General features: G+C 39.1%; 1 protein-coding gene across 2 annotated transcripts in view; it reads left to right on the forward strand.

Moving 5' to 3' along the window:
- Positions 1 to 18,288, forward strand: part of Tmem255a (transmembrane protein 255A) — a 59,805-nt gene that overhangs the window by 26,140 nt on the left and 15,377 nt on the right. For both annotated transcript variants that reach the window (XM_005319358.4, XM_005319359.4), the window contains one exon: positions 14,888 to 15,050. In XM_005319358.4, the coding sequence (XP_005319415.1) occupies positions 14,888 to 15,050 (163 nt within the window). The remainder of the gene's footprint in view (positions 1 to 14,887; positions 15,051 to 18,288) is intronic.

Below are 18,288 nucleotides of genomic sequence, written 5' to 3' on the forward strand. Positions count from 1 at the left end.
ACACCCCACCTACGTACAGTTACTACCCAGTCAGTCCATTCAAACTAGAATGGACTGGTTAGGTTACAGCACTCACAATTCAATCATTTCACCTCTGAATATTCCTGCATTAGCAGGAGCTTTTGGGGGAAACCTCATATCCCAACCATAACAGTGACATTTGTGCAGAGACTTGAATGAAATGAGAAGGCACTTGAAGCAGACATCTGAAAAAAGAGTATTTCAGAGGCATCAGCAAGTGCAAAGGCCCTGATGTGGAAGCAGAGTTGGTGCTAGTTCTGCTGTAACTGCTCTGGCTCTCTGCCTTCTAATTGCCACAATATCACTTATTCTTTCTTTTAAAACATATATAGGTGATAGGATTATAAATTGCCATTGGGGAACCCACAGACTAGTAGAGAAAACAGATGTGAATAATCGATTGCAATGTAGTAAAAGTGCTGTGGGGGTCCATAGATATAATAGGGACTCTGGTGACCTAAATGAATGAAAATCAGAGTTTTCAGGGGGGATGTTAGTATCAAAGAGGAGGTAATGTGGGACCTGAGACTTAAAGGGTAAGTAGAAAGTTAGAAGACAAACCAAAAGGGCTGTAGAATTGGAGAGGGTATTTCTGGCAGTCTTCAGGAGGCAAGGAGTGGAGGAAGTTACAGAAGGCCTGATAGGAGGTGAGAGCAGGGCTGTCGCCAGAAGTCAGATGGCAGAGAGTTCATTGGCTTTAAAAATGACTTTGGACTTGACAATATGGGCAACTGGGAGCTATTGAAGAGTACAGCATGGAAGATACACTTGAATGGTGGAATGGAGGCAGCTACGAGACCATTGTAATAATGCAGGCTACAGAGAATGAAGCCCAGGTTAAGTTGGCTTGGGGATAATAGAAAGCAGGATATAGTTTTAAGAGCAATCTAGAAGGTGTAATAGACAGGAAGGCAGAGCAGGTGATGGAACATGAGTGGACACCTCTCCATGCAAGGTGTTTTCAGCCAATGCCTGCCCATGCACACATGTTTTTTTTCAGACTTAGTGCAGGGGAGGTGAGGGCAAGGGGAGGGAGTAAAGAAAGAACTACCAGACGGGAACTGGAAAGAAGTAGATCCAGAGGCTTCAGAGAGATGCAGCCTCCTCATCATGCACATTCCCCACTCTTGGTATTGGGGGTCCTTTTCTCTGGTTTGAGGATTAAAACCTGACAGGCTAGAAGTAGGAAGGAAAGGGAGAACTCAACATCAGCCCTTTGCCTACTTTGCTGAAATCAGTTTCATTTTGTTGAAAGCTCTGGCAGAAGAGGAAGACATTCAGATGAAGCTTAGGGATTATCTGGGGGGTTCAATTATTCATATAGTAATAATAGCTAACACTTGTAAAGGACTTCCCTCCTTAGCAGCAATGATTGAGAGCTGACTATAATTACACTTCCTGAGCCCATCCTTCCAAAAATTATCAAAGGAATATAAAACAGGTCTTAAGGGAATTGAGGTTGTTTTGTTATCTTTTCTCTTGCCTCTCCTTACACCTCCCTCTTGTGCCCCATCTTTGCCTGTTTTTTACCTCCTCCCTTCTCTGTCCCTCCTCTTGCCACCTTCCTTCTCCTCTGTTCTCTGGCCTGACTCTCTCTCCTTTTCCATTTCATGGCCTCCTGATGTGGGGGCTGGGAGCTGGCTGGAACTGGGCTTGAGATCTGGAGAAGGAAAGGCCCACAGAGAGGGCTGAGAAGTGATTTCTTGCAGACACACCTTTCTTTTTGAAATGGGTGTTTCTGAAAAAAGATTGAATACATAAAATCTGTCTTTTAAATTCCATTTAGCTGAGCCCTCAGGTGAATATTTTCTATTCTTTTTTTTTTTTTTGAAACTGAAGGCTCAAACATAATTTATCTTCCTGTCAATCTGAACTTAATAACTGACTTACTTTCTTAAAGCAAGTTATATCAGTGTTGTCGTTAATCAAGGAACGTTATGAGGAGCTATGTTAAATTGTGGGCTCCCAAGGGGCAGGGGACATGACTTAATCTCATTATCCCCTGACTTCAGCACAGGGAGGGGTATAAGTAAAGAGCTGATGAAAAGCAAGCGACGTTTGCTGAAAAGGAACAAAAGAATTTCCTTTTCAACAGGAACATAAAATATTAGATTAGGCAACTGACAGGAGTCATGGGAGCACTACTCCTAAAGACCTTCAAGCCTGGAAATGACTTTTATCTACTTGGTGCCCAGAGGTGAGTCCCAGGCATCTTTCAATGCCCTTTTCCAAGGTCATAATGCCAAGATTTCAGGGGCAAAGCCAATAGAAAAGAACATGCTTAACTTTTCATCAGGTCATAAACCTAGGGCATGAGACTGAAGAGGGGATGGTCCCAACATTGAGGGAAAAATTTTTTTTTGACCCAGGGCTTTTTTCAGCCAAAACCAATGAGTCCTAAACTCAAAGCCTAAATATAGCTAGCAAACAAGCGTTCTGAAGCTTGGATACTTTAATTTTGCCCAATGCGTATTTGTTTTCCTTACACGAAGCCTATTTTTAATCAATTGCCAGCTCCTCCAGTCCATTTCCTGGAAAGGAGGCCAAGAAAAAAAAGTGGGAACAAAAACATCAGGCAGTCATTTGTACAGTGCTACAGAAACAGAGATTCTACTGTCCCCTCGAACCCACAGACCTTCTTTGACGTCAGGGGTGGTGAGGTTTTAATACCAAACATAGATTATTCCATTTAGCCTTGTGCAGGAGGTGGCTTTCTCTAGGACACAGCTCCTCAGCGGCTGCCTTTCAGAGAACCTCTGGCTTTCATCTACTCACTCATCTTTGGAGAGGTCAAGTCAATATCACTGGTTTTCAGTGTATAACCTAAAGGAAATGAAAGGAAATGGAGTGGTTTGTGAATTGCTTCAGCTGGTAATAAAATGAAAGAAGATGGCTTAATTCTATTCATTACTTCCTTTGACAAACTTTTATGGAGCTCCTACTATGTGCCATATAATGTTCTATAAGAATAGGTATCAAGCCAGGTATGGTGGCTCAGGCCTGTAATCCCAGTGGCTTGGGAGGCTGAGGCAGGAGGATCGCAAGTTCAAAGCCAGACTCAGAAACTTAGAGAGGCAGTAAGCAACGCAGCAAGACGAGACTCATCACTAAGTGCAATATTTTTTTAAAAAAAGGGCTGGGGATGTGGCTGGCTTAATGGTTAAGCCCCCCCTGGGTTCAATCCTGGGTACCACTCCCAAAAAATGTGAATCAAGGCATGGTATTGCTTTTAAGGAACTGACTTTACCAGGGGGGTTTTAGGGAAGGAGACTTAAAGAATGTATATAATACATGCAGAGACAGAGATGCACAGAGGCAATGCCTTGCCACTGCCTGCCCACCCACAATTGCTGAGTGGTTTCAGATCCCTGATGAAGAGCAGAAGGATGCCCTCCTGCCTTATCCAAGATATAATCCCTTCTCCTTTGTTAAGTGAAGACTGAAATACAGAGAGGTAATCTGTTTCCAGATCCACCCAGCAATTTGAGAGCAAGTGGGAGCAAGTCACTTATACGGGGATAGTCAATCTCATGATAAGTGCAGTGATCAGTCGCACACTCAATTATTCATTCACCAAGTATTTAACCATAATCTGTCACATTTCTACCACTGTGCTAGGTAGTGAGGGAGATACAAAGAAGTGTAAGAGATGACCCTTGCCCTCAAGAGGTTACGATTTCAACAGTCACCATGGTGACCTCAAACTTTGTTGTAGTACAGTATTCAGTACTGAGTTGGCTCTCGATATATTTTGGATTAGATGAATAACTGAACAATTCATTTAAACTAAAAGGAATAGACAATTTGAGGCTGTGAGAGTCCAGGAGAAAAGATAAGGAATGGGCTCTGCAGTCCTCAAAAAAGGGCACTATTGAAGTTTTGAGCAGAGGGAGAGATTACAACAGGTAGAGAACAGAAGGCAGTATCTCCCATGGAAGAGGAGAAATCTGAGCAAAGGTTTGGAATAAATATCCAGCATAGCCAGTTTGGAGTTTTGGAGAACTTCAGCCTAACTGGAATGTGGTTACCATTTGGGGGCCAGACTGTGGCAGACTGAGGAATTTGGACACTTTTTCCTGAAGGTAATGGGGAGCTATGAAAGGTTTTTTGTTTTTGTTTTTTTAATTTATTTTTAATTATAGATGGACACAATATCTTTATTTTTTTTATCTTTATGTGGTGCTGAGGATTGAACCTGTGCCTTACGCATGCAAGTTGAGTGCTCTTCCTCAGAGCCACAGTCCCAGCCCGAAAAGGTTTTGATTAAGCAAATGACATAGTTTAAAAAGTGTTTTAGGATGAGCAATCAGGCAACATAGGGACCAGCAGAAGGGGTTTACAGTCTTGGAGGCATGAGGGTAGAGGCAGTGGCAATGGAAAATGTGCAATTCCAGAGGAAACTCTGCTCAGAGACTGGACCAGATGGAATCACAAATCTCAAAACAGAAGCAAACCACATTAATTTTCCAAAACCTGAACCACATCTAGGTATTTTTATTATTTCACTTCATGGTTCAGTTTAAAATTTTAAAAAGATGTTGAACTCACTTAATTGAAACCAAACATATCTTCTATAAAATTATTGACTACTTTTTTATGTGATGCTGGAGATCAAACCCAGGGCCTTGTGCATGTTAGGCAAGTGCTTTATTACTGAACCACATCCCCAGCCCCAAATTACTGAATACTTTAAAATGAACTAACTCCTCAACTATGTTCATATTCATATATGTGCTTTTAAAGCATTAATGACCTTTAAAAAAAAGTCATTAATGCTTTGAATTGTGTTGCCAGAGGGTGGCTCTTAGAAGGGACAAAATGTAACCATGTGTTTTTGTGGGGTCTTGTATTATGTGCTGCAGTACTGCTTTCATGCATGTTTTCATTAAATCCCCCAGGCTCAGAGAGGTTAAGAAAGTTGCCCAAGGTCAGACAATAAATAGGGATTCAAATTCAGCCCGATTCCAAAGTTTGTGGTGGCATACTGCCTGTCTATGTATACTACCAGCCCACACTTTGTATTTTAAGAGACAGGCAAAGATAATTTGAAGGATGTCAAAAGCTGACCCCTAACCCCTACAATTCCACACTCACCTTTATACATACGCCTGCTCATTTCAGGGGATAGTCCTTGTTTAGCTGTGCCTTTGGGGACAATAAGTAATCTGTATATCCACCTGATCCCATTCCGAAGTCTGAGTACAGTGCTAACTTACAGGAAACACTCAAGTTACGTTTATGAATGGGCTCTTGAGACAAGTTCCTGAAAATATTGAAATCCAATTCTAATTCTGATGAATCACAACACCCTTAAAGTTCTGTGGAAGCTCATAACTTGAAAACAGTGGTTCTCCAACATTGATAGGCTTGCTAACACAGCTCTACTGTCAGAAGTTCTGCCAGATGCAGGAGGATAGGGGCTGGGCCTAGGAATCTGCATGGTTAACCATGTCTCTCTACAAGACATATGCACACAAACACATGTACATACACAGACTGTCATAGGCATGTACAAATAACACACTGACACACACAAGCAGATACACATGGGCACAAACACTGATGATTCTGATGTAGTCTGTCCTGTATCCACACTGATTTCACTTCATCAGAGAAGCTGATTTTAAAGAATATTAATATAAATTCATTTATAAAGTTTAAAATATTTCTTATATGAATACTTTCTCCCTGGTTCATTTTGGAGATTAAACTTGGAGTTTTCTTTTTTTCATTTTTGGTATTCTTATGTTAGGAAAGTCACATGCAGTAGCCATCTTGATGCTGGGGCATTTGGTTGTGAGTTTGATTTTTAAAAACTACAGTGTTTCAGATTCATTATCAGTACCCTTGGTATTGAGGGAGGATTTGTTCTATCCCCCTTCCCCTTCCTGTTACCAAAAATCAGTAGATGCTGAAGTACCTTATATAAAATGGTATAATATTTGCATATAACCTACATAAGCCCTATGTGTACTTTAAATCATCTCTATGTTACTTATAATAACCTAAATCATCAGTATGGATTGAAGAGACATGTTCACTCCCATGTTTATTGCAACACTCAACTTATTTTAGATTCTACATATGAGTGACATCATGAGGTGACATCTTTCTGTCTCTATGTTCTCTAGTTCTACCCATTTTGCTGTAAATGACAAGAGATTTTGCTCTTTTTGAGGCTGAATATGATTACATTACGTACACGAACCATATTTTCTTTGATCCATTTATCAGTTGATGGACATGTAGGTCATTTCCATTTCTTGGCTATTGTGACTAGTGCTTAGATGAGCACGGGAGTGCAATGTGTCTTTGACATACTGATTTCATATCCTTTCAATATATACCCAGCAGTGGAGTTGTTGGATCATATGGTGTTCTATTTTTAATTTTTTGAGGAACCTCCATATCCTATCAGCAGTGTGCAAGGGTTCCTTTTTCTCCACATCCTCACTAGCACTTGTTATCTTGAGTCTTTTTGATATTAGCCATTCCAAATATGATAAGGTGGTATCTGATTGTGGTTTTTGGTTTGTTTTTTTTTTTAAGAGAGAGAGAGAATTTTTTAATATTTATTTTTCAGTTTTTAGTGGACATAACATGTTTATTTTATTTTTATGTGGTGCTGAGGATCGAACCCAGCGCCCTGCGCATGCTAGGTGAGCGCGCTACCACTTGAGCCACATCCCCAGCCGTGATTGTGGTTTTGATTCACATTTCCCCAATTATCAATGATGTTGAGTACTTTTCCATGTGCCCATTGGCCATGTGTATGTTTTTTTTTTTTTTTTGAGAAATGTCTATTTAGATCTATTGACCATTTTAAATGGGGTTATTTTGTAGTTTGAGTTTTTGGAGTTCCTTATATATTCTGGATATGAACCCTTTCCAGATGTATACATTGCAAATATTTTCTCCCATTCATGCATTGTATTTTCACTCGTCAATTGTTTTCTTAGTTGTGCAGAAATATTTTACTTTGTTGTTATCACAATTGTCTATTTTTGCTTTCAATTCCTGTGATTTTGAGGTCTTGTCCCCCCCAAAAAAAAAATCCTTGCACATTCCAAGTCCTGAAGAAGTTCTCCTATGTTTTCTTCTAGAACTTTCATAGTTTTAGGTGTTTCACTTATGTCTTTAATACATTTTGAGTTGATAGGAGTCTAGCTTCATTCTTCTGCATTCAGATATCAAATTTTCCCAGCACCATTTATTGAAAAGTTTGTCTTTTTTCAAGTACATGTTCTAAGTGCCTTTGTTGAAAATCAGTTGGCTGTAGATGTGTGGATTTGCTTCTAGGCTCTCTATTCTGTTCCATTAGTTTATGTGTCTGTTTTTATATCAATACCATCTTGTTTTGATTATTACAGCTTTGTAGTATGTTTTGAAGTCAGATAGCATAAATATCTCTTGCTTTGTTCTTTTTGGCCAATTTGGCTTTGGCATTTCTAAAAAAATATTTTTTTAATATTTATTTTGTTTATTTTTATGTGGTGCTGAGGATTCAAACCTGGTGCCTCACATGTGAGAGGCAAGCTCTCTGCCACTGAGCCACAACCCCAGCCCCCTAAAAAATATTTTTTGTGTTTTCATATAAATTTTAGAATTTTATCCGTTGGTATTTTGATAAGGATTTCATTGAATTTGTAAATTGCTTTGGTAGTATGGACATCTTAATGATATTGATTCTTTCCATTCATGAACACAGGATGTCTTTCTACCTTTTGTGTTCTCTTCAATTTCTTTCATCAATGTTTTTATAATTAATATCATAGAGATGTTTCACATCTTTTTTATTTTTTGAAGCTATTATAAATGAGATTGTTTTCTTGATTTCTGTTTCAGATAATTTGTTATTGGTATAGAGCAGAGTTGCTCATTTTTGTGTATAATTTTGTATATTGTAACTTGGTTGAATTCATTATTACCTCTGATAATTTATTTGGTAGAGGTTTTGGGATTTCTATATATAAGATCATGTCATCTGCACACAGTGATAATTTAATTTTTCCAATTTGGATTCCTTTTTTTTCCCTTTGCATAATCGCTCTGTTTAGGACTTCTGGTACCATGTTGAATAAAAGTGGTAAAAATGGGCATCCTTGTCTTGTTTCAAATTTTAAAGAAATCACTTTCAGCTTCTCCCCATTTAAGATAATGTTAGCTGATGGCTTATTATAAATGAAATTTATTATGTTGAGGTATGTTCTTCATATGCATGTATTCAGTGTTTTTATTATGAAGGATGTTGAATTTTATCAAATGCTTTTCTGCATTAACTGAGATGACCACATGGTTTTTGTCCTTTATTCCTTTGAGATAGTGTAGCATATTTATTGATTTGTGTATTTGGAAACATCCTTGCATCTCTGGGATGTATCTCACTTGATCATGGTGAATAACCTTTTGTGTGTGTGTGTGTGTGTGTGTGTGTGTGTGTGTGTGTGTGTGTGTGGTATTGGGGATTGAACCCAGGGTCTCATACATACTAGGCAAGTGCTGTACCACTGAGTTACATCCCCAAGCAATGAATAATCTTTTTAATATACTATTTGATTTGGTTTGCTAGTATTTTGTTACAGATATGTCTATGTTCATCAAGGATATTGGTCTATAGTTTCTTTATGTTTTGTTGTGTCCTTGTTTGGTTTTGGTATGAGGATAATACTGAGTGCATAGAATGTATCTGGAAGAATTTCTTTCTCTTCTATTTTTTTATTGGAATAGTTTTATTGGACAATTGGTATTAGTTCTTTAAATGTTTGGTAGAATTCAGTAGTAAAATCATCTGATTTGGGGCTTTTCTTTGATGGAAGGCTTTTTATTACTGATTCAATATTGTTATTTGTGATTGGTCTTTTGGGGTTTGCTATTTCTTCCTAATTCTGTCTTGGTAAAGTGTGTCTAGGAATTTGTCCATTTTTCTAGATCATCAAATTTGTTGGTATATAGTTGTTCATAATAATCTCCAGTGATCTTTTGTATTTTTGTGGTATTAGTTGTAATGTCTCCCATTTCATCGATTTTATTTTAGTATTCTCTCTCCTTTTGTTAGTCTAGCTAAGAGTTTGTCTATCTTTTGGAAGAACCAGCTGTTTGTTTCATTACTTTTCTAGACATTTCATTTATCTCTTCTCTAATCTTTATTATTTATTTCCTTTTACTAATTTTGGTTTAGTTTGTGTTGTGTTCTTATTTTTTAAAAATTTATTTTTTAATTATAGGTGGATACAATATCTTTATTTTTATGTGGTGCTGATGATCAAACCCAGTGCCTCACACATGCTAGGCGAGCACTCTACCTGTGAGCCACAACCCCAGCCCCATGTGTGTTCTTGTTTTTAAGTTCTTTGAGATGGATTGTTCATCTGAGAATTTTCTACTTTTTTGATGTAGGCATTGATTGCTATGAACTTCCCTCTTAGTACTGTTTTTGCTATATTCAATAGATTTTGGCATGTTGTGTTTTCATTCTCATTTGTTTCAAGAAATTTTAAAATTTCCTTCTTGATTTCTTCCTTGATCCATTGGTTGTTTAAAAGTAGGTTGTTTAATTTCTATGTACTTGTATATTTTTCAAAACTATTTTTATTATCAGTATCTGGCATTATTGTATTATGTTCAGAAAAAAACAACATGATTTCAATTTTTGAAAATTATTAAGACTTGTTTTGTGGCCTATCATATAATCTATGCTGGAGAATGTACCACATGCTGATGGGAAAAAAGTGTGTATTCAGCAGCTGTTGTGTAGAATGTTCACAGGTGTTTATTAAATCTATTTGGTATAAGGTGCCATTTAACTCTGCTGTTGATCTTCTATCTGGATGATATATCCATTACTGAAAGTGGAGTGTTTATTTTGATACTTGTTTTATATATTTGGGTGCTCCAGTATTAGGCATGTGTGCATGCATGCATGTGTTTCTGCTTGTCTGTGTTTGTGTGTGTGTGTGTGTGTGTGTGTGTGTGTGTATGTGAGTGATATTTCCTCTTGCCAAATGGATCCCTTTGTCATTAATATAATGATGTTTCTTGTCTGTTTTCACAAAGTTTAATTTAAGGTCTACTTTATCTGATGTTAGTATGGTTATTCTTGCTTTCTTTTGGCTTTCATTTGTATGGAATATCTTGTTCCATCCCTTCACTTTTCAGTCGATGAGTGTCCTTAGAGGTGAAGTGAGTTTCTTATAAGCAACATAAAGTTATAGCTTGTTTTTTATCCATTCAGTCATTCTGTGTCTTTTAATTGGAGAATTAATCCATTTATATTCAGGGTAATTATTGATATATAAGGGCTTAACATAGCCATTATGTAACTTATTTTATAGTTTTGTTTTAGTTCCTCTTATTCTCTCTCCCTTACAGTCTTTCTTAGTGGTTAAGTAAATTACTATAGTAGTGTGTTTTAATTTCTTGCTTATTATTTTTAATTTGTCTACAATAGAATTTTGCTTGGTGGTTATCATGAGACAAAAACATCTTTGCTTATAATAAGCTATTTTGAAATGTTAGCAACTTAAGGATAAGAACAGAATCAAATAAGTGAACAAAAAAAGATAAAATGTACTCATAAGAAAACTCCAGTTTTGTTTCATTCCTCCCCACATTTTGAATTTTTGATATCCCATTTTACTTCTGTCTATATTGTCTAACACTTAACATATTAATGTAATTATCATTTTTAATTGTTTTAGTTTTTATTATACATGCTAAACATATGTATATCTTATGTACCATGCTTATAATATTAGAGCATTCTGAATTTGTATACTTACTCTTACCATAAGTTTTATACATTCCTATGTTTTCTTCTTAATCATTAATGTCTCTTTAAGATTGAAGAACTTCCTTTAGCATTTCTTGTAGAACAGGTCTGGTGGAGATATATTTTGTCAGCTTTTGTTTGTCTGGGAAAGTCTTTATAAAACCTTCCTTTCTTTCTAAAGGATAGCTTCACTGAGTACATTGTTCTTGGTTGACAGTTTTTTTCTTCAGCACTGTGAAAAAAATCTCTGTGAAAAAAAAATCACTGTGAAAAAAATCACCACTCTCTTCTGGCCTTTAAGGTTTTGGCTGAGCAGTTTGCAGTCAGAAGAGTTGTGGCACCCCTGTTTTTTTTCTCTCTCTCTCTCTCTCTAACAGCTTTGAGAATCTTCTCTTTACCTTTCACCTGTGAGAGGACCTTAATTTTCAGGTGTCTAGATTTTATTGAATTAGATTTGACTGGTGACCTTTGATCTTCTTGAACCTAGATGCCTGGATATTTGTCTCCTTTATGGTTAGGGAATTTTTCCATTATTATCTTTTTCATTCTTTGCAGTGCTACCCAGAGCCATATGCATACAAGGCAAGCACTCTACCACTGAGCTACATCCAGCCCCTGTATTATTTCTTTGGATAACCATTTTACCCCTTTGGACTTCTCAAGTTCAAGTCATTCTTGAACTCCAGTAACTTGAATATTTTCTCTTTTAATATTGTCCCAAAGTTCTCATAAGCTTTCTTCATTCCTCTTCATTCTTTTTTCTCCTCCAACTGTGTATTTTCAAATAGCCTGCCTTTGAGCTCACTAATTCTTTCTTCTGTTTGATCTATCCTGCTTCATTGTCTTCTATTGCATTTTTAATTTTGCTGAGTATATTTTTCAGATCAAGAATTTCTGCTTGAGGGCTGGAGTTGTGGCTCAGTGGTAGAGTCCTTCCTTAACATGACTGAGACACTGGATTCGATCCTTAGCACCAGATAAAAATTTAAAAAATAAATAAATAAAATAAAGGTATTTTGTCATCTACAAGTAAAAAATATTTTTTAGAAAAAGAATTTCTATTTGAAATTTTTAATTGAGTCCATCTTTTTGCTCACTTTCTCTGTTTTCTTCAAGCTCATTGAGTTTCATTAAAACAGCTGATAAAATTCTCTTGAGACTGTCCCTATACTGATTACTTGCCTGGAAAGTTTCTGGCACTTTATTTTTGAGTCCTAAGGAGGTCATGGTTTCCTAACAGCTCTTGATGCTTAAAAATGCATGTTCCATCATCTAGGCATTGAAAGATCAGGTATTTATTTCAATTTTCATAATCCAGTTTGTGCCTCTCTTTTGAGAAATTCTAGGGCAGACTGCTTTTCTTTGAGCTTGTAGTTATTTTCACCATTTCAACACATTATACCCAAGTCCAGATATTCCAGGTCCACTATTGGTGCATTGTCACTGTTTCAATACTAAAGGTCAGTCAAAGCCCAGGTTTGTCCCAAATACTCGATGGGTTTATTGTTCAGAAAGAAACAGAAGAGTACCTAGAGAGAGTAGTCTATCCCCGAAAACCTCTCCCTGGTGCCATAGTAGGCCCAGATGTCTTACCCAGAGAAGTTGCCTGTGGTCAGACACTGTAGTATTCTGCTCAGATCTAGGCAGTTACCATGGATGGAGCAGCCCCAGGCTCTTATGTCATACCTGTGGCCACGAAAGCCACCAAGCTTTATCACACCATGAGCCTACAGGCCACCAAGACCAACAACACTTGCGTGGGACCAAGGTCCACACTTCCATGGACTGCCTATTGCTATAGCAACCAGCCACAGCTGATACTGGCTGGAATAGAATTTCAGTAATTTAGGGCCACGTGTCTTCCTCTGATACTGGAGCTTTTCCAGAGACTCCATCCACAGGCAGAGATGGGGATGGGACCATTAGTATCTTCCCAGTGTTAGGTTTTACCAGCTTAGTAGAAAATTCCAGGGAAAAGTCCTGTGCTTAGTACTGTGTCCTTTCCCGGGAAAATGAGGTCTTGAACCACACTATGCTGCCTGAGGTTATGGTAGTGTTGATGAAAGCAGGCCCTTGCGTGAGAGTCATCATCTGAGGTGATGCTAAGTTGGGGTGTGCCTGAGTCTTATAGCTGCAAGGATCTTCACAGTCTCAGGGGTACACTGAAGGCCACACTAAAAATGGCAGTGATGCAGGCTAAAACAGAAGTATGTCCCACTGGGCCATAGGTCTCTGCCTGGTGCCAGGGCAATTCTAGAGTCTCATCTGTGAGCACTGGCCTGGCAATAGTTGTGTTGCCTGAGGTTGGGGGATGGGTGTTGGAGACAGACTTTTGGCCACTAAGGCTTGTGTTAAGCTGGGCCAAACCTGACTCTCAGCCACAGAGGTCTGCATAGTCTTGTGAGGAGGGAGGTGTTCCTCAAGCCCACTCTAAGGCTGGAACTGAGGCAACAGAAACTTGGGTCTGTCCAGCTAGTGCACAGGTCTCTGCCTGATGACAGAGCTGAACTACAACTCCTTGTCTGGGTTCTGGCCTGTGATCTGTGGCCTGCATAAGGGGCCTTCAGTTTCTATTGGGTGCTTGTCTTATCCCAGTGGGTCTAACAAAGGACTGTGAGACAAATTCCTTAACTAGCTTTTGTGCCCTATTCCCCAGAGGGTGAAATTCTGCTCCCTGGTGTGTCTCCCATGGTTAGGGAAGGTATGATGGAGGTAGTTCCTGCTACCTGGCTTAACACAAATCCAAAGCCTCAGTTCACGAGTATTAGCTTGGCAGTAGGGGGTTGTGGGGCTCTGCCCATCACTGAGTTTCACCATGGTGTACCTGGTACTGGGTTTCAAGTCTGAGGCGTGGACTTAATTCTCTCTTCCTTCCTCAAGTGGGAGGTATGTCTCCCCATGCTGGGGGGCTTGGAGTTGGGGAGGGATGATACAGGCACCTCTTCCTTTCCTGTCTTCTTCCATGTATCTTCTCATTTTGTTATACTAAAAGCAGGCACTATGATCTTTCATCTGATTTCTGTATCTCTTGTGCTGGGAGTGTAGTGCATGAATAGCTGCTTGACTTGTCTGTGGAGAGAGATCACAGGGGGATCTTCTTCAGCAGCCATCTTGCTCCAGATCCCCATTTTAAAATATTTCAATCTGTGGTTGGTTGAATCTGCACATGCAGGACCTATATTAACTGTACAGTCACACTTAATGCAAGGACTTCAACATATGAATTTGGTCCATAGCAGGTAATGTAAACAAGAGTGGGGTGGATGATGGAGTGTCTTTGGAAAGAGTAGGTAGGGGAAGCCTTTCCAAGGAGGTGATATTCAGGGTTTGGTACAGCAACTCATTTTTGGTTCTTTGCTGGGACATTGTTTTGTTTGTTTGGTGGGACTTCTATTGATGTTTTGTTTTGAGAAGGAAGACACTGGAGTCTTTGAAGCCTCAGTTGGATCCCAGCTTTACCACTTATGACTTGGGCAAATTCCTTAACCTCTGTGTGCTTCATATTCTTCATCCACAAAATGGGAAGGGTAACAGTACCTACCTCACAGAATACCATAAGGATTTGCAGCACTGTCTAATAGACCTTTCTGTGATGATGGGAATGTTCTGAAATCTTTCTGTCCAGTACAGCAACCACTAGCCACATGTGGCTATGGAGTATTTGAAACGTGGCTAATGAGACTGAGCAACTGAACTGTAAATTTGACTTAATTTGCATTTAAATAGACACATGTGGCTAGTGGCTACAATATTGGAAAACACAAATTTAATTAATCCACACATGTAAAACAACACTGTACCTTGTATATAGCAAGTATCAATAAATGCCATCTAGGATAGTGTTAGTGATAGTTACAAGTATTTCTCTGGCAGATAAGAGGGTTTTTTTTGGTTTGTTTTGTTTTTGCTTGTTTAGATAAACAGCAATCATACTTTATTTATTATACTGTCTTGCTCCCCAAGTATACTGCTATGGTGACCCTTACAACAGCTTCCTACCTGCCCACTTGTATCTTTGCTGAGCTACATGGTAGCCAAATCCCTGGGGGGTTAGCCTGTCTCCAGAATACTAACTATAATGTGTTCCTCCCTTTGTAGCAGGGTGGAGATCACTGGTGGGTACTATGAATACATCGATGTCAGCAGCTGCCAGGATATCATCCACCTCTACCACCTGCTCTGGTCTGCCACCATCCTCAATATTGTTGGCCTGTTCCTGGGCATCATCACTGCTGCGGTCCTTGGAGGCTTTAAGGACATGGTAAGGAAGGAAGAGACTTTCCATTTCCCAGTGGTTCCTGTTGGGTGTAGGGAGCAAGGCTAGGTAACTGGAGGAAATGGAGACCTATTTTTTTTAAATGTGTATTTTTTAGTTGTAGATGAACACAATACCTTTATTTTATTTATTCATTTTTATGAAGTGCTGAGGATTGAACCCAGGGCCTCACATGTGCTAACCACTAAGCCATGACTCCAGCCTGAGACCCATATTTTGAAGGGAGCAATCAGAAGTAATTGTTTCAAGGGTGTAGCTGCCTTCAAACATCTCAAGTTGAAGCAGTGTCACCAGTCTGCAAATATTTCTTGTTAACATGAATTACCTGTGCTCTTGAGGCATATCTTGAGGATGGGACAGGAGGAGGGTGGGGTGTTTTCTGTTCTCCCATTTATACGAGTTATATAAACAGTCTGTCATACCTCTCCCTGACATTTTCAATAGAAAGCTTGGTTACTTTTTCCCTTAAAAGCTTTTGGTAGAGAAGGAAGGAAAGAAGGATTAACACTAGTCTCCCCCTCTCCAGGAATTTCACCCTGGAATTTCTCCAGAAAAAGCATCTAGGCTCTTTTCTTTTTTGCATTTGAAGAGCCAGCCCCAGGCTAAGATGCTTGCCAGGTCTTACTTTCAACCTCAACCTCAACCTCAACCTCAGCCTACTCACATTCCCTTTTCTCTCTTCCAAATCTTTTCCATATATTTGTGTGTGTCTGCAAAGGTATGCCAGGATTCAGCACATAGTATGCACTCTTTAACAGTAGATTTCTTCCTTTCTTTGCTTTTAAAGCACTTCTAAGCATTTATTTGCTAATTTGATAAGCCTTCATCTTTATTATGGAGATGATAATTTTGAGCTATAATTATCAACCTGGCTTTATATTAGAATCACCCAATGTGCATGAAAAGAAAAACCTCAAACAGAAAAGCCCAGATGCCTGGGCCTCTTCTCCAGAGATTATGATTTTAACTGGTTTACATTGAAGCCTAGGCATCAATGATTGTTTTAAAAGCTCTGCAGGCAATTCTGATCTGTAGCCATGGTTGAGCAACACTTCTTCAAAGGAATGTTCCACGTGTGCTTAGAGAATTATGTTGTGCCTAAAAGGGGTTTGCTTTCGCCCCAGAAAGGAGAATAGGCAGTGAAACGAAAGTGAGGAATCAGGAATCAGGCAAAGGAGAAATGAAAGACAAGACACCAGGCAGAGATACACACGAGAGTTTATTTGTATGAACTGACAAATAAAGGCCATCTCTCCCTATGGAGAAAGCAATATAGGCTTGAGGTTCAGGACTTTTATGGGGCAGGCTCAGAGATTAGAGCCAGATGGGTCCTAATGCGGGTGGTTACAGGTGTTGTTGATATGGGGGAGTAGTGATACGTCCTTGGGCGGGAAAGTGAAATTTTTCTTAAAATGGTCTTTCACTTAAGATGGCTGTCCAGATGCTAAGCAAGGACCTTATAGCAGAGCTAGGCCTGTGCCTGTTTTTCGGCCCTGTTTCAGGTTCCCCCAAGGAACTGGAACTTGAAAGGCAATTTGTAACTTGATCCCAGACTGTCAAAAGGATGGGTGATGGAAAATAAAAGGTGGGGTTGGATAAGGGGGAAAAACCCTCTAGGTTTGAACAGCAAGTCCCCAGCAGAACTGGACTGACAGGAAATACTGAGCATCCCTGCTGGTGACCCTATGTCAAAAGAAATCCATTCCTGCCCACCCTCAGTCTTTCTCTTCTTTTCTTTCCCTCTCTTATATACACATTTCTTATTCACCTTCTCCCTCCCTACAGAAATCTGAAGCTCTAAGGAGTAGGGGAAGCACTAACATAGGTGGGGCCTTAGGATGGAAAAGGATTTCTTGTAAGGATTTCTTGTGAGGGAGCTTTCAGGTGAGAGAGCTGCAGGAAATCTCTTTCTGGATTGGGGCTTCTTTAGAGAAAAAGAATTCCCTTTGTTCATGGAGACTTTCCCCCACGGGCAAATGGAAGGCCTGGAAAATAAGCTTTCTAGTTGGTTGGTGAGGAGATAAGAACCTCAGGACTGGTAGGAGTTCCCTGATTGTTCCTAATGCTTTCTGGTGTGGGTGGCAGAGCCATCTTGATGCACAAATGGAGTAGGTGGTGGCTACTTGGTAGGCTCTATGGTGTTCCTGCAAGATGTCCCCTCTTTCCAGTTTTATACTTTAAAAGTAATAGTGCTGAAAATTCCACCATTTTTGGAAGATGGGCATTGTCCTCTTTCTCCTTGTCCACTTTCAAAATGCATATATTTTAAAAAGGAAAAAGGCTAATATGCCACAGACATGTTAATAGCTTGTGCTAATACCCTCTCTGTGTGAAATATTGGATAAAATCCTTTTCCATGGTAATAGAAGGGGTTGCGATTTGAAGGCAAAGGGTACCTGGGGAAGACATCTTTTCTTCAAGAAATTTCTGGAAGTTAGAAAGAAGAAAGGATTGAGAAGTGGTGCAATAAAAAATATAGTTCTGCCTAGCTTTTGGCCTTCAGACCTGTTTTTCCTTATTGCACCCCTTTAAAATGCAGGAGGAAGTCACAAACATAAAGTCAACCACTTTGAAGTATATAATTTAGTGGCAGTATATTCACAATGTAATGTCATGTCATGCAATTGTCACATCTGTGTGACAATTTTTCATTACCTGAAACCTGTATCCATTAAACAATTACTCCCTATTTCCCTTTTCCTGAGACCCAGATGCTACTAATCTGCTTTCTGTGCCTAGGGATTCACCTATTCTGGATCTTTCTTTCTTTTCTTTCTTTCTTTCTTTCTTTTTTTTTTTTTTTTTGAGAGAAAAAAGAAACAATGGTTTATTTCCTGTGACCTGGGAATTATTCGTGTGTGTGTGTGTGTGTGTGTGTGTGTGTGTGTGTGTCTGTGTGTGTGTGTATGGTACTAGGGATTAAACTGTGGGCCTCACACGTGCTAGCCAAGCATTTTACCACTGAACTACATTCCCTGCCCTTTTTTATTTTCTTGAGACAGGGTCTCACTAAATTGCCCAGGCCAGCGCAACTTGTGATCTTCTTGTCTCAGTCTCCTGAGTCGCTGGTATTACAGGCATATGCCACCATGCCCAGCCCTATTCTCGGTATTTCATAAATATTGAGTCATAAAGTGTGTGAATTTCTGTGTCTGGCTGCATTCACTTATAATTTTTAAAATTCATCTACCTTGCAGCATATATCCGTGTTTCATTTCTTTTT

This window comes from Ictidomys tridecemlineatus, chromosome X (genome assembly GCF_052094955.1).
Source record: "Ictidomys tridecemlineatus isolate mIctTri1 chromosome X, mIctTri1.hap1, whole genome shotgun sequence".
Classification (NCBI taxonomy): domain Eukaryota; kingdom Metazoa; phylum Chordata; class Mammalia; order Rodentia; family Sciuridae; genus Ictidomys; species Ictidomys tridecemlineatus.